The 16,002-nt window shown below is 39.9% G+C and overlaps 2 protein-coding genes across 3 annotated transcripts in view; one reads left to right on the top strand and one right to left on the bottom strand.

The window, feature by feature from the left end:
* The first annotated feature begins 174 nt into the window (after positions 1-174).
* Positions 175-4,871, top strand: cacng5b (calcium channel, voltage-dependent, gamma subunit 5b). Of its 2 annotated transcripts, none has more exons than XM_062438818.1 (5): positions 175-370; positions 2,113-2,199; positions 2,912-3,052; positions 3,139-3,284; positions 4,611-4,871. In XM_062438818.1, exons 1-5 carry the CDS (start codon positions 175-177, stop codon positions 4,869-4,871), a joined length of 831 nt encoding a protein of 276 aa, XP_062294802.1. The 2 variants fall into 2 exon arrangements, with proteins under 2 accessions (XP_062294802.1, XP_062294801.1); XM_062438817.1 differs by having other exon boundaries at positions 2,071-2,199.
* Positions 4,872-7,318: 2,447 nt separating this feature from the next.
* The window catches only part of cyth3b (cytohesin 3b), a 33,977-nt gene continuing 25,293 nt past the window's right edge, over positions 7,319-16,002 (bottom strand). The window contains exons 10-13 of the mRNA XM_062438234.1: positions 13,583-13,659; positions 11,488-11,559; positions 11,169-11,323; positions 7,319-9,062 (exon numbers count right to left, since the gene is read on the bottom strand). Of these exons, the coding sequence (XP_062294218.1) occupies positions 8,990-9,062; positions 11,169-11,323; positions 11,488-11,559; positions 13,583-13,659 (377 nt within the window). The 3' untranslated portion in view covers positions 7,319-8,989. The remainder of the gene's footprint in view (positions 9,063-11,168; positions 11,324-11,487; positions 11,560-13,582; positions 13,660-16,002) is intronic.

Below are 16,002 nucleotides of genomic sequence, written 5' to 3'. Positions count from 1 at the left end.
ACATATTTTTATCTGCATTTATTTCATATGGTTATTTATTTAGTAATAAAGAACAGTTTGGGTCTTATTGTCCCAAACATAAATCACACTTTTTATTCCACTTTCCCATCCAGATTTCTCCTGGAACTTTTCTTAATTTCATCAACAACCCAGTGGAAGATCCCCGCTGTCATCATGAGCGCGTGTAGCAGGAAGGCCCTCACATTGCTGAGCAGCGTCTTTGCAATCAGCGGCCTGGGGCTTCTGGGAGTGGCAGTCAGCACAGACTACTGGCTGTATCTGGAGGAGGGTGTGATTATGCCTCTGAACCAGAGCACTGACATCAAGACCTCGCTGCACTCGGGCCTCTGGAGAGTCTGCTTCCTGGCTGGTGAGTCCAAAATGGAGAAAGAGTTGGCTGCAAGAAAGGATTCGGGATATATTTTCTTGACAGTTATTCATGTGTAAATCAGGATTATGGAGCAGATCACCATAAAGATTTTAGAGTGCGCTCTCAAACAGGAACAACCACATTCAAAGATCAGTCATTTATACAGTGTCTAAATGTGGCAGCAGCAAGGAGCTGAAGCTGTCACACTGACATATCATCACTGCATCAGCTGGCTTTGACATTAACACAGAATGACATTCACATTACTTCATCTGTGTCTGACTGTGTGATTGTGTGTGTGATTGTCTGTGTGTGTGTGTGTGTGTGTGTGTGTGTGTGTGTGTGTGTGTGTGTGTGTGTGTGTGTGTATGTGTGTGTGTGTGTGTGTGTGTGTGTGTGTGTGTGTGTGTGTGTGTGTGTGTGTGTGTGTGTGTGTGTGTGTGTGTGTGTGTGTGTGTGTGTGTGTGTGTGTGAGAGAGAGAGAAATAGAGAGAGAGAATGTGAGTGAAAGACTGTGGAAGAAAATAGGCAGAGAGAAAGGCAACAGATAGACAGAAAACGTATCTGTATTTTGGTCTTTGTTTAAATAACACACTTTATAACAAAGTGTATTCACACTCAGTCCTGCAAAATAATGATACACACACACACACACACACACACACACACACACACACACACACACACTGTCACACACACGCACTGTCACACACTGTCACATACAGACACCAGCTGGTATTATCCACCAGCTAATTCAGTGGCATGATGAGATGACATCTGTCTCTGAGGACTTGGTGGAAGTTTGTGTGTGCTTACGTGCATATGTGCATGCGTGCATGTGTGTGTGTGAGAGAGAGAGAGACAGTGAAGTGATAATAATGGCTGTGTAGCTTTTTTTGCAGGATGTGATGTAACTCACACTCTCCAAAGGTAACAAAGTTCACCAACCAGCACCTCAAAAGCTAACTAATTAACACATTATATCTTATTTTATTAATTCACATAAAAATGTAAGTCTATAAATGACAAGTCACCATTTTCTTCCTGTTGTTAGTTAATGTTCCTGGTCAAGAAGTAGTCCACCACAAACCTACTTGTAAAATGGTGAATTATCATTTTTACACTTTGGATTTATGTACTAAACCAATATATGTTAATTAATTGTCTTTGGAGCTGATGATTGGTGGATTTTGTTACCTTCAGTTAGAGATGTTCCCAGTCTTCAGTACACTGTAGCCTCCATCGACACACTGTATGGTACCTCACAGATGTGAAAGTGGAATCAATCGCGCAACAAAGTCAGCTAGCTTAGAGTAACTAGTGTTTTGTTGTTTCATGATCACATTCATATTTATTGTCATGGTGATAGCTCTCTCCCCCCCCCCCCTCTTTTCAATTTGCCAATCACTAATATCTCCTACCCTTATTTCTCTGTAATATCTCCCACTCTGTCCTGCAGTAGTCCTCAGTGTTTCCACCTTTTACCTTGACCTGACCTACACACTAACCTGTTTAGTCATTGTTTCCTGCCTTGTTATCCTTGCTCTTGTTTGCCATGTTGCCCCCTTCTTTTAGTTGCCTGTTCCGATTGACCGCCTGTTGCTATAAACTTTACCTGTTTTGTTTAAGCGTGGTGCATTGGAGTCCTCAACATGTTATAAAAAAGGAACATGTACTCCATTCCTTCATGTCTCCACATCTTATTACTTCTACTCTTCAGTTTCTGTCTCTTTCTTCTTCAGGTGAAGAGTCGGGTCGCTGCTTTACCATCGAGTACATCATGCCTATGAATGTCCAGTTGACCTCAGAGTCCACAGTAAACGTGCTGAGTGAGTGACACCTCCAACCTCCAACAGTTGCTTCAAACTAATAAACTAAACTCCCCCCAACACCCGCACTTTAGGTTGTTCATATAAACATCAGGGATATTTTTATTGTATTGTTGTGTTCAGACAACCATTTAACCACCTGGATACAGCCAGAGATGAGCCTCCTCACTCATCTAGATGAGTGTTTCTGCCCTGTTCCTCTTCAGAATACTCTTTGCCTCTTCACAGATAATTCAACACACAAGTCCTTCAGTGTGGCTCAATGTCAAAGCTTTACCAAAGGATAATCCACTTTAGTCAGTCTGTGTAATAAACTCTAATATCGTACTCCATTCACACACAAAAAAAAGAAAAAAAAACTGGCAGCATTTTTTTTTCATTACAAGATTGATTGTTCCCCCTTCCTTCCAAGAGAACAGATACAGATGTGGTTGAAGCTAAATAAAGATGAACACAGCTTCAGTTTAATTGTGGTTGATCAACAACAAATTGAATTAATTTCACTTTGAGATTAAATACATAAATCTCATCTGTCTGTGATCATCTTTCTATATAAGTTTTATACTCATCTCATCTTTTTACCCTTTTTGTCAATTAGTAATTCTTTATCATGATGTTGTTATTTATAGCCAGAAACACCACACTGCTTGTCTGGCCGACCATTTTGCTGTACATTTTGGGGTTTAATCCTCAACTCTCTCTCTCCTCCCAGAGATGATACGCTCAGCCACTCCATTCCCTCTGGTCAGCCTTTTCTTCATGTTCATTGGATTTGTCCTCAACAACATCGGACACATGAGGCCGCACCGCACAATCCTGGCTTTTGTCTCTGGAATCTTCTTCATCCTTTCAGGTACCCAGATTTTGATGTTTCTTTTTTCTCTTTTTGTTTTGGTCCATCCCTGAATTATTATTTTTTCTCTTCTCTATGTGTCTCAGGACTGGCTCTGGTGGTGGGTCTGGTGCTGTATATCTCCAGTATAAATGATGAAATGCTGAACAGGACTAAGAGCAGTGAGGCCTATTTTACCTACAAGTATGGCTGGTCCTTTGCCTTTGCTGCCATCTCCTTCCTGCTCACTGAGGTGATCAGCTGACACATGCCTAATATTGTTGTTTATTGCTCCTTTAAACTCAGCACAAAATATTTCAATTTTTCCAGGGCTTTTTTAATTAATCAGTTGATTATGATCTTGCTCAGTCAATTGTTGTTGGTCTATAAGATGTCAGAAAATTATGAAACATGATGATCACTGTTTCCCAAAGTCCAAGGTGACATTGATCCTCAAATGTGTTTTTTTTCTTGACCAAGATATTAAATTTATTATCATAGAAAATTAATCAAACCAGAAAATATTCAGATTTGAGAAGCTGGATCAGAGACTTTGGGTATATTTTCTTTAAAAAATGACTCCAGATGATTAATCACTTATCAAAATAGTTGATGTTTCATTTAATAGTTGATATCTAATTGATTCATTGACAGTAAATTGTGTATTGTATTTCATTATAATTCTGTGTATTCATGCTGTGTATGTGTGAAAATAAAAAACACAGCTTTTTTTAGGCTTTTAACGGGTATTAACTGCCCTCCAGTGGTCACAGCCAGGAACTGCACCTTTACATTGTATTAATAGCTTTTTAGCAGGGTTAATATTAGTATAACTGACACATAAAAACACATTTTTGTGTGATTCTTACAAATAACATACATTTAGGTAATAATGCCATCAATAAAGAGCTGTTGTTAGTAGAGCTGCAATTTGTCAATTCATCGATTAGTTGCAGACTATAAAATTAACCTCTAACTATTTTGATAATCAATTAATTGTTTGGAGCTGATTAACAAAAAAGTCAAAAATTCTCTGATTCCAGCTTCTTGAATGCAAATAATTTTCTGATTTAATTAGTCTTCTATGATATAAACTGAATATTCGTATTGTAATACTAGTATTTGACATGATTATGTGAAGTGTACTGTTGCTCACCGCACTCAAGGACATCATCTTGGTTTTCAGGCTCATTGATCTGTCACTATAATATAATAATAAGAATAATAATTATTAGTTGCAGCCCTATTTGTAATAATTTTCTGGTGTGGCAATCAGTCTACGAACTAGATGTTCCTACCAGCATCAAGATATATAATTAGTAGAATAGTTATTTTTTCAGTCAATGCTTTGAAAGAAAAATTACCAAATTAAAGCAATCACAAACAAACTAACATAAATGATCAAGTAATCTAAATTACGGTTTTAATGACACTTAATGACACTCTCCACTGGACGTCTTTTTAAATGTATATTTTGCACAACCCTAAGTCAGTGACTGACAACAGTAAAAACCTGAGTTCTTTCTTTTAGAGGAAAATGTGTTTTGCTGTGTTGACTTTATTTTCTTCTACACCGCAGAGTGCAGGCGTCATGTCTGTCTACCTGTTCATGAAGCGCTACACAGCAGAGGAGATCTACCAGCCTCGCCACCCCAGCTTCTACCGGCCTCGTCTCAGCAACTGCTCGGACCACTCCGGCCAGTTCCTTCACCCTGAGGCCTGGTCACGTGGCCGGAGTCCCTCTGACATATCGAGTGAGGCTTCTCTACAGATGAGCGCAAGCTACCCTGCTCTCCTCAAATGCCCCGACTACGATCAAGTCTCCTCTTCACCCTGCTGAGGGGGTCAGTCATCGGTGCAGAGGCCACCCAAAGGTTACTAAAGGTCACTGATGATCACATACTGTAAGGTCAAAAGCCGAGGTTTTCTTTCAGGAAAAAGATACAACTTATAGATATTTTACTGGGATTTTATTGTTTTTATAGGAAGGAGGAAAGTATCAGAGTGTGGCCTGAGGACTTTGAAAATATGTTTGTAAAGTCAGTCATGGTTTTTAATAGAGTCAGGGGTGCTGTTTGGGAATTTGCTGTTGTAGCAAAACGTACTGTTCCTCTCTCTCACTCTTAAACATGATGTCTACAGGCTCTAGGGAAACTGTATGCATTTACAGTATTTGTCATTTTGGTTTTAGTTGTTGCTTCTGAAAAGGTCTCAAATGTAAAATCTGAATAGTTTTTTGAAAAGGAATAAATAACTTTTAGACTTGACCTGAAAGGACAAAATACTGTTCTGTACTGTGGTTCAATCATATCTGTGCATTTGACCTTCCAGTGCCTCATAGCTGTTTCTTTCTGTGATATCTTTTGCTTCCTCATTTTGCAATGAATGCGCATCATGCTATAGGACCTTTTCCTTCAACAGCAGCAATCACCTGTGGCAGCATGGATGTTTCACAACACTCTAACACTGTAAAAATCCATACAAAACCAAAACTTTCACACTTAAGTGGCTCGGCTCATACAGATTTCTTTTATATACAATTTGTAAATCACAAGTACAACTGTCGGACTTTAAATCCATTCATGATTCGAGTCGATGTATTAGTATTAATGTTATGATGCTGATTGCTACACTGACCTACCACATGTGTCTGGTAGTGACTGCAGGACAATTCATCTGCAAAATGTCTAACACACGGGTTGATTTTACAGCTTGGCTATGATCCTGTATTTATCCACTGGGAGGCAGTATTTGGTCTTTTTAGTGTAGCTTTTTACATTCAAACATCCCAGTTAGTTTTGCAGTTTTTCCTCACTTGCTTTGGCACAATGATTAAATGAAAATCCTTCTTTTCAAGATGCTGCATTCTCCCTTTTTCACTGTATATCAGTACTGTGGTTGTGTCATTAAAATAATGATGATAGATAAATCTCTCATGTAACCTTGTCCTGTACAAGGGAAGATGTGAAAGTTGACTGTGAAGTTTTGGTCAGAAAAAAAAAGGTGGACTCAGAGACAGAGAGAGCCTGCATGCTGCCTGTGAAGACATCACAGCAGAGACATGTAGGGAACAGTGTTTGTTTGTGTGTGTGTGTGTGTGTGTGTGTGTGTGTGTGTGTGTGTGTGTGTGTGTGTGTGTGTGTGTGTGTGTGTGTGTGTGTGTGTGTGTTACAAGAGCGAATATCATGTGTAGTAGATGATGTAGCCAGACACAGTATTCCTACAACAGTTTAGTTCTACAATCATTTTTTGAAACATTTTTCTTTACTGTAAAATGTTATATTAGCTTTCTTTTCCCGACAACAGTTACTCTGAAGTGTTAACAGTGAATGGAGGTACAAGGAGACCATGATAACCTGTCAGTGTCAACTTTTGTGACTGGCTATGAGTAAGTAAATAAGTGACAGCCTTTTGTGTTGTGCTGCACATTATCAGCTGATGTGATTGTACATCATCTGCAGATGTGTATCAGAAAACATGCTCAGAAAAGTAGCATACTGGACCAAATTTGGCTACAAACTATTTGTGATGTTTCGTCCTCGTAGATATATGTCTTAAACTTTGATTTTTTCTGTTAGAGAAACTTTCCACTTTTAGTAGCTGAATATGAAACTAGTCTTTGAGTGTCAAACTCTGCACATTCATTATTCTGCACAGTGCAGCTCAAACATTAAAGTGAAGTAATAAATCATGAAGTAATCTGCAAGGCTGTCTTTACTAGTGTGGATTGGCCCTAAACACTATCATACCGCTTACTTTAACTCTTGGTTTGTATTCTTATTCTTAACTTTAATCTTTAACATTATAATTATTGACACCTGAACTATTTTGTAGCTATTTCTCTCCCAAACCAGTAGAGGGCGGTCTCTCCTCAGTCATTCAGTTCCAAATCTTCTCTCTGTCATATTTCACAGGGACCATCATGTTTTCCTTTACTCTTCATGTTTTACTTCACCTGTTACTTTACCATGTATTTGATCATATTCAGGTAGACACCACCTGCTCTCTTTGAATACACATGATATGTATTCAGGGAGTTTGTCACATTACATCAAGAGAAATATCTGCATGATTCATTAATGACAGCACATTACTTATGCAAATATGTAGGTCAAGAACGACATCAATAATACATACGCCATACATCTGCTGTAAGCTTTATGTATACTTTATGTAGATATACGTAATTTACAACGTGACCAATAGCTTTTACAGATAATATAAAAGTTAATGTAACTATAAGCCCACACAGGGCAGTAGAAGATTATATTCTGCCCAGACCACAAGGCTTTCATTGTATTTTACAATCACATAGAAAACTACTGGTGTAGAATTTATCATTTTTGACATCATCATCATTACCACTGATATCACCGTACTCTAATCATCATCATTAACAAAACATCAAGCAACATTTTCACTATAATCTTCATTATTATCATAAATATGGGCATCTTTCTCACTCATCAGTCATGGCTTTTCAATGGTATCATCACAGTTATTGACCTTAAAGCGCAAATATTCTCTCCTTCATCATCATTGTCATCATTATCATTATCATCATCTTCATCATCATCACCCTTGTCATCATATTTTTTTTAATGATTTATGTTTAAGGCTTTTGTAAAGAAGACCCCAAACTTCAGCTGATGCAAACTTCTGCCAGTAGGCTCAAACATGTTACACAGAGTGTGCATACTACAACAAAGAGACCAGAAAACCTATACATTATATATACATACATAACTTAGGCATACATTGTTTAACATTTACAGGTAGTATTAAACCATTTCACAAATGAAAATAAATACAAAATGATAGTATATAATAGGTTATATTCATATACTTTCAAAGAGGAACACAAAAGCAAGCAAAGATCTTCAGGATTACAAACCAAATGCAAACAGGATCACGACAATACATTGACCTTCACTGACATAGGCCATAGACAAGAAAAAAAGAGGAAAAAAAGAAGAAGCTTAATCGGACTGGTACCCATTAATAAAACCTACCCAGCAGACTGAAAATACTTTCTCAGCTGAAAGTGCTTTTTAGTCTGTAAGGCATGTTTCACCTGTAGCCTCGGGAAAAGGCGCCTTTATTACTCAACTAAAATAAAAAGTATGCACATTTCAAAATTCTCTGCTCCACACTAATAAATGAAATCAGCCCAGCTGACTCAAGACTGTAATGCTTTGCTAGGAACCTAAATGTAAGCCAGCGCTGCTGTCTGAGGTTACTCTGAGCAGTGCGTTAGCTGTGGCACCTGGAGAAAAGAACTCAGCACCAGAGTGATATGACAACATGGACCAGCAGAGGTAATACAGCACTGCATCCACCTGCTGCCTCACAATCACCTCTGCTCTCTGTCTGTCTGTCTGTCTCTTCCAGACGTGTCTATACACCCTTAAAACCGTGCTCTGTCTAGCTGACCAAACATCTGATTTTTTTTTTTAATAAAGCACAGTGAAGGGAACGCTAATGCGCCCATACTGTGGTGTGTGCACTGATAGCATGCACACACTGTAGCACACACACACACACACACACACATACACACACACACACACACACACTGGGTCTATAATAACCCACATGCATGCACCTGAAACGTGGCAGTTGTGCTTTCGCGAGACCTAGAAACATGTTATGAGCATGAGAGGGGGGAGGTAGGGGGTTTGTATGAGATGGAGGAGAAACAAACTGGCTGCTGCTCCATGCATGTCTGCATATCTGAGATTTCTGGAGCTCTGTTGCCCTCTCAGTAGAGTGTGATGTCTCCCCAAAAAGCGCACGACTTGCAGACAGTTCAGTGGAGGTTCGTCTTCAGGATCTGAGTCTGTTTTGGGGTTGACAGTCATTTCTGTGGAGAACCGGCTTCTGCACTGTGTGATTTACTGTATGTGAGATAAAGATGGAGGGGGTTTGGAGGTTGTGCATGGAGAAGATTGTCCCTCTTCACTTCTTGTTGGCGATGCGTCTCTTCCTGGTGGCCAACATGTCGTAGAAGGGGTCTCTGCTAATGCTGGCCCTGGAGAAGCCAATCAAAGGACAGCAATGAAATAAATAACAAGGCCACATGAGAGGAGGGTCTTTGAATATCTTTGATATGGAAATGCAGGCACATTTATACAAAACCCTGCCTTAACTAGATCCAAAAAAAAGAAAAAAGTTTGTGCAGTGACCTAGTTTGGTTTCCATGGTTTCTGTAGAGGAACCCCCCCCCCCCCCCCCCCCCCCCCCCCATTTTTTTCTTGGTACTCCGGTTTGCTGGAACCTCTCACTGATTCCCTCCTCCAGAACTCAAGCTAAGTACGTAGTAAAACACACAATCACACACTCTCCCTCATGCCATTCTGCAGGTTTATAGGTCTGAAGGAGGGTGAACAATGGCGCTCGAGACTCTTCTTCATACTCCCGCTCCCTTTTTTAGAGCGATGAAAAGGCAGCGCACAACGAGAGTGAGTGAGTCAGGAAGCCATTTGGGCTCTGCTTAGGAGCCCAGTTTCACGGCTACTAAATCCTGTTAGCACCATCAAAAAGCAAGAAGAGGCTCAACCCCCCACTGCGGATATCTCCCATTCCCTTTACGCCGCCACGCGCTGAAGAATGAGGAGTCCGTATACGATGACTATCCCTCTCTTTCATACTGCTCATTGTCATTTTGCACAACACAATTTCATAAAACAAAAACTCCACTGGAGAGAGATCAAATCCAAGCGAGGCTGCCGCAACTAATACAAAGTAACACTTCCTCCATTTCTGTCCTTACAAGATAGGCCTATGTTAAAGCCTGAAATATTTAATGGAAATTAAACACATATAAAAGCAAATACTTTTCTCCTTTACCAAAGCAATGCATGAATTCATAAGAGACAACAGCCTACTTTCTCCATTGACCCAGTTGGTCCAACATCATCTGGGTCTGTATGTTTGTGACTCAAGATAAGCAGATAGAGCGTTCCTTCTGAGATCGTTTCTACTTTAGAAGAGGGGAAAATCATGATTTCCATAAAAAGTCTTTTATCTCCACAGACCCCCGAGTCCTCTTGGACCCCTCTGGTGAAGTGTGTTAGCCTCCATGGCTGCGAATGCATCAGCCCAGTTTGGAGCTGCCTCTCCTGGATAGGTTTTGCTGGGTTTGCTGGCTCACCCCTGGGGTGTTATAAGCAGTGACTAATCCCCCATCACTTCCCCCGGTGAATACTCTTTGAGAGTATGGAGAGAGGAGGGGGAATACTCTTTGAGAGTATGGGGGGGGGGGGGGGAGGGGGGGGGGGGGGGGGGGGGGGGGGGGGGGGGGGATTGCACTATATTACAGTATACAAGGGTTCTGTTCTGCTGAGCAAACTCTCTTTGACATTGCACCATCTTCTATGCAGGCGATTACAGAGCATCCAACATTTAGGTCAGGGGAAGCAAGGTTATTACTATGAGAGTTATGAATGGTATGTGATTGAGAATGAAAACACACTCCCATTGTCGATTTTACTGTCTATTTAATATTGTAGTGATGAACTCTGTATAGATTTAGATGTGTTTAAAACCCATACCAGTATATTTTCTTGGTCTCTTCTATGTCAGCTTTTATCTTGGCCCAGACAAGATGTAAGTACCATTTTTGAAAAGGTTTATGTGTGTAATCAACATTTTAGTATGAAAACTAGAAACATCACACACATAAAATTTAAAAATCTGACTTCTCACTAAAACTCAAGGATTCATGTAATATGGAATTTTGAAAGCTGACCCATTTACTATCATAATGAAGGAATAGTTTGACATTTTGGGAAATGTGCTTTATTGTGTAAGAGTTAGATGAGATCAATGCCACTCATAAAGCTACACTCAGCAGCTGGTTAGCTTGGCTTAGCATAAGGACTGGAAATGGGAAATCGGCTAGACTAGCTCGACCTGAAGGACACAAAATCAGCCTATCAGCGCATACAGAGCTCTTTTGTTTAATCCCTACAAAAACCAAAGTGTAAAATCATCATATTGCAGTTTTATGTTTGGTTATATACAGGCTTATTTCTTAGTCCCGCTTATTTTCTTTCTTATCTAACTCTCAGCAAGAAATTGACTAAACCCAAAATGTTGAACTTTCCCCTTAAAGTGTACTTGTGAGGAGTCTTACTTGATTGATTTAATCCACTCCTCCTTCTCCTCTGGCGTGGGTGCTGATATCCTGTACACCACGTGATTTCCCTCAACAACACGCCCATCCGCCTCCGTCTTGCAGGCTTTGATCACCTGGCCCTTGTGGTTTGGATTGTACAGCTCAAAGCAGTTCTGGAGGGGGACAAAGAGCAGGGTATCAATAATGTTAAATAATTACGTTTGCCGATGACCAAGAAATGATTTACAGCGTGAACACCCAATTAACACTGCAACAGAAGAAAAAAGGTACTTGACGTATGATCTACGGGTGAGGTCTCTAATGAGGCAACACTCACAGGTTTCCTGGGCTCCTCCACCTCCCTGATACTGAGATTCTCCAGCGGGATGATCCCACGAGGCTCCTTGTCCTTAAGGAGAGAGGGAAGAGAAAGAGAAACGTAAGAGGGAGAAAAACAACCAAGTTAATACAAAGAGAAGGGAATTGATAAGACAGTCAAAAAGCAAGCACACAAGAAAGAATGTAGATCAGAGAAGCAGCTAAGGGAGAGAAAGGCAAAAAAGAAGGAGGAGGGAGGAAAAAGAAAAGAGACGAGAGATGCTGATAAAAGATGAAGATAAAAAGGGAAGACGTGGACAGAAAGACATAGGATAACGAAAAATGGCGAGTGAGGTGGGGAAGAGAGTATAAAATCAACAAAGCATATAACTGTATAATCCCCCCTTCTCCTCTCGTCCTCGCTGCTCTTTCTGGTATGTTAATTCTCAAAATCACAACACAACCGTACGCTGTACATGTAGTTTTTTATTTTCCTCCCCTCAATCATTCGCACACCTCATTGTTACCTCTAAATTCTCCCCAACAGCAAGAACAACTCACACTGCATTGTTCGTCAAGTAGCACATTACAGGACGGTATTAAAGAAAAACAGGTAAACAAGGTTAAAAAAAAGAGCCCGATGCAAAAGGAAAGAGTTATGAACCTATCAACAGAGTCTTCAATTTATCCAAGTATCGTATGATTAGACCTCAAGTGGATTTGAATTTCTCAGCAAGTCCCTGCAGTGAAAACTTAATTTTCTCCTCTCGTCCTCACTGCTCTTTAACTGAGCAGATAATGTGTGCCTGGAACAGTCAGACCGGAGGACGGGACATAATGATAGTGTCCTGAAGGATAATATCAGGGTAGAGAGAGGACAGTGCTGATGTAGCAACTAGCAGGGACACACATGCACTGATAAAAACCTTCAAGGACGCACATATGAACTTAATCCTACAGAAAGGGACATTAACAAACACATGTGGGCACGATCAGTCATTTAGAAATAAATACAAATGAATAAATACATGTCATGGATACACAAGCATTTTTGAGGTGACAGGCATGATTTGATAACATGTGCCGCTGTGCATAGCAACAATTAGCGACAATGCATGACAGTTAAAGCGAGACTGAGTAACATTTGCTAACCACTGAGCAAGTGAAATATTTATCAGCGATATGCTAAAACACAGTGTGACTGATAGAGAAATATCAGATCTACCTAAGTATTGCTAACATTAGCTAGCATTAGCCACCATTAGCTGCTAGTCATACCACACCACATAAGGCTGTAGCAACAATGTATTGACTTAATTGGCCCTGCTAATTTTTAGTTTTTTTTATTTCCGGTTGCTATAGCTGGCTAGTAAATATAAGTCAGAAGTTCACACAGCCTGCTATTCATTTGTCAAAGTTGGAAACATATTTTTTGAGGTCATATGAGCTGACAACCATAAAGGACAATCTTTGGCACAAAGTTACATTTAGCATTAACTAACACTATGTCAAGAGCTTTCATGTTTAGCTTATCAGCACAGTGATACAGGTTAAGTTATTAACATTATTTGCATTCTTCACTAAGGATCACTTGAACCAGCTGACTTTTGGTGCCGATGGTCTGGATTCTGATTTATAGACAATGAATTAAAACACTACACTACCATGCAATATATGATATACTATAATCTATTGATTACATCAGCTGGAATAATCAGCTTGACACACAATGATAAACCCACAGGAAATTCGACGATATAGTGTCTTGTAACTAATCAAACTAATCAATCTCCACTGTGTTTTGGGTGAAGAAATGATGTCACGTGTTTAACCTGTCTGGCACGGTGTCATTTTTATTTGAGGGGCAAACAAAAATGATTACTTGTCCTAGAATTTTTTATGGCACCCTCAAATCCCAGAATATTCCCCCAGTTGAATTTGGGCACTAAATAGATAATATAATCAGAGGGCTCATCGTAAATACATTCATTGTGATGACAAATGAAAAGAAGAACATTTCATTTCATTTGGTAGCTGGAGGGTGTTCCACTTTGCTCATCTCAGGCGTGTTCAAACATACATGCATGATAACATGATGTTAGTGTGAGACTCACCGTTGTATATTCAAAGTAGTAGAGACAGTTGTCCGTCAGGATGAACCACCTTCTCTTCCAGGTTTTCACTCGCCCCCCTGACAGGAAGAGGAAGAGGAGACAGGAAGTGACACAATGGCCGCAGTGACAGACTGGCTGTCTCCCCACAGGAAAAAAAGCAGGGATGTGACATTCCTTTATGAAGCCAAGCCACGTCCTCTCTTTTCGGACTGCTGTGCACTTTAAACATGACCCACAGAGTAAGGCAAATAAATAATATAATAAATCACAATTAGTGAAAATTACCGAAAAATTGGTTTCTTCCTGTGATGGTCAAGTGATAAAGGCTCCTTGTGATCACCCACATGATCTTGTCACATGACAATCAGACATACATAATATAATACAATACATTCCACAGAAAGATCCGTTCACATGTTTGTCTGATCTTAAGTTTATAACCAACAGTTTCTGTCCTGTTCCTGTCTTTCGAAACACTGTATGAAACACAGTCTGAGCAAGGCTGGCAAAACATTTTTTTAAATTTTGTATCTTTTATTTTTAAAATTGTTTAAAATTGTATTTTCATACAAATGTAGCTTTTGAGTATTGTCTCATTACCATCTCAAAACTGAGCTTAAGTTTTTGTGAGGCTTTTTTTTTAATGTGTTTTTTTCTTTTTATCCTCAAGTAAAGTACAACAGCACTACAAAACTATTTGTGACACTCTGTGGATCTGATTTAAACATGGTAAAACATTTCAAGGTCAGATAATAATGTATTAGAAAGTAAAAGTGAAACATTTTTTGAATACACGTTTCAGGTGCTGAGCCTCTTTTTTTCATCAAGTCAGCTGTTTACTTTTGGTCTGCAGTTAAATGTTGAGTAAAGTTTAAATCTCTTCTTTGCCGCATTGTGGCATAAAGAGTTAAATGTAAATCTGATTACAAGAAAACAGTTTACCTCACTTTGACTATCTGAAACGTGCTGGCAAGCCTATTTTAAGAAAATTGAAGCAAACCCTGTATGTGATTACAATCTACCACTACTATCTCCAAGCTGAGCTAAATGATGACTGAACTGATAAATTATTACTGACTTGGCTTATTCATTTTTAAAGGCAACAGGATAAAATCTTATTGGCTCTCAGGAGAGGGGAGCAAACAGCACTTGATATGAACTTAATGTGGCACCTAAAGCACCCCTGAAGGAACACACACACACACACACACACACACACACACAAACACACACACACACAAACACACACACACACACACACACACATACACACACACACACACACCAAACCCCAAAGCAAGTTCACCACCTCACGTGTTAACTTGCGCAAACTACATCACCCCAACCAAAAAAAAGCAAAGAGAGAGCGAGCACAAACAGAATTCAGCCTCTGGCAGTGACTGCAGAGCCTTGTGTTGGAGGAAAACACCACTTGTCTTAGAGACGTAAAGCAGGGATAGTGAGGAAGCTCTCCTGGTGGGAGACACATCTTAATGTGTGCGTGCAAGCAAGCAGAGGAGCACACTCATAGTCACACACAAGCAAACACTTGCATCTATGTCCCTACACCAAACATGAAGCAGGACATGAAGACGTGCACATGAGCATACTCAAGCACATTCTGATGATTTCCTGTGTGTGCGCGCTTCGACCTAACATTCCCGATTAGTTCCTCTCAATACAAACGATCCCTTACGGTCCCACTGCAGCATTTCCTTCCTGTTTTCTTGGCATCTCACATGAGCCTACATGGGCCACACATAATTACAAAATGCTCCAGGTTTCCTTACATTTCAATAGATTCTGGCTATTGAATTATCGTGGCCAGATTTACGCTCCGTGTACAGAGAGATTTGCTAAAAAAAAAAAGGAATTTATTCCTTCATATCCTCCAGGGTTTATTTTTAGAGAGTTAAATTAGAAATATTATAGTGAGAACTGGTGCTGGAAATGGCTCCAGTGAGGAACCGTACCAGAATGTAATCATGTTAGGTCTGTGAGCCACAATGGGGCTATTTTCATTCACACTCGCAAGTTTGATGAGGCTACAGAGACGTTACATAGAGTTAGAGGAATGTACAGGTCAGAGCCAGGTGTGTGTGTGTCTGTGTGTGAGTGTGTGTGTGTGTGTGTGTGTGTGTGTGTGTGTGTGTGTGTGTGTGTGTGTGTGTGTGTGTGTGTGTGTGTGTGTGTGTGTGTGTGTGTGTGTGTGTCTGTGTGTGTGTGTGTGTGTGTCTGTGTGTGTATGTGTGTGAACATAGTAATAAACCTCATCACCTGTAGTAAGTTTGGCCTTTAACCTCTGACAAACAATATCCAGGCTACTTAACAGTTTTATGATCAACAATAAATCAACTTAAGAGGTGCAAATTAAAAACATTAGAAGTGCTGAAAAAAATGGCTTAAATGAAAGCTGATGA

The sequence above is a fragment of the Scomber scombrus genome, chromosome 18 (assembly GCF_963691925.1).
Source record: "Scomber scombrus chromosome 18, fScoSco1.1, whole genome shotgun sequence".
NCBI lineage: Eukaryota > Metazoa > Chordata > Actinopteri > Scombriformes > Scombridae > Scomber > Scomber scombrus.
This window is presented reverse-complemented; position numbering and strand designations above follow the sequence as displayed.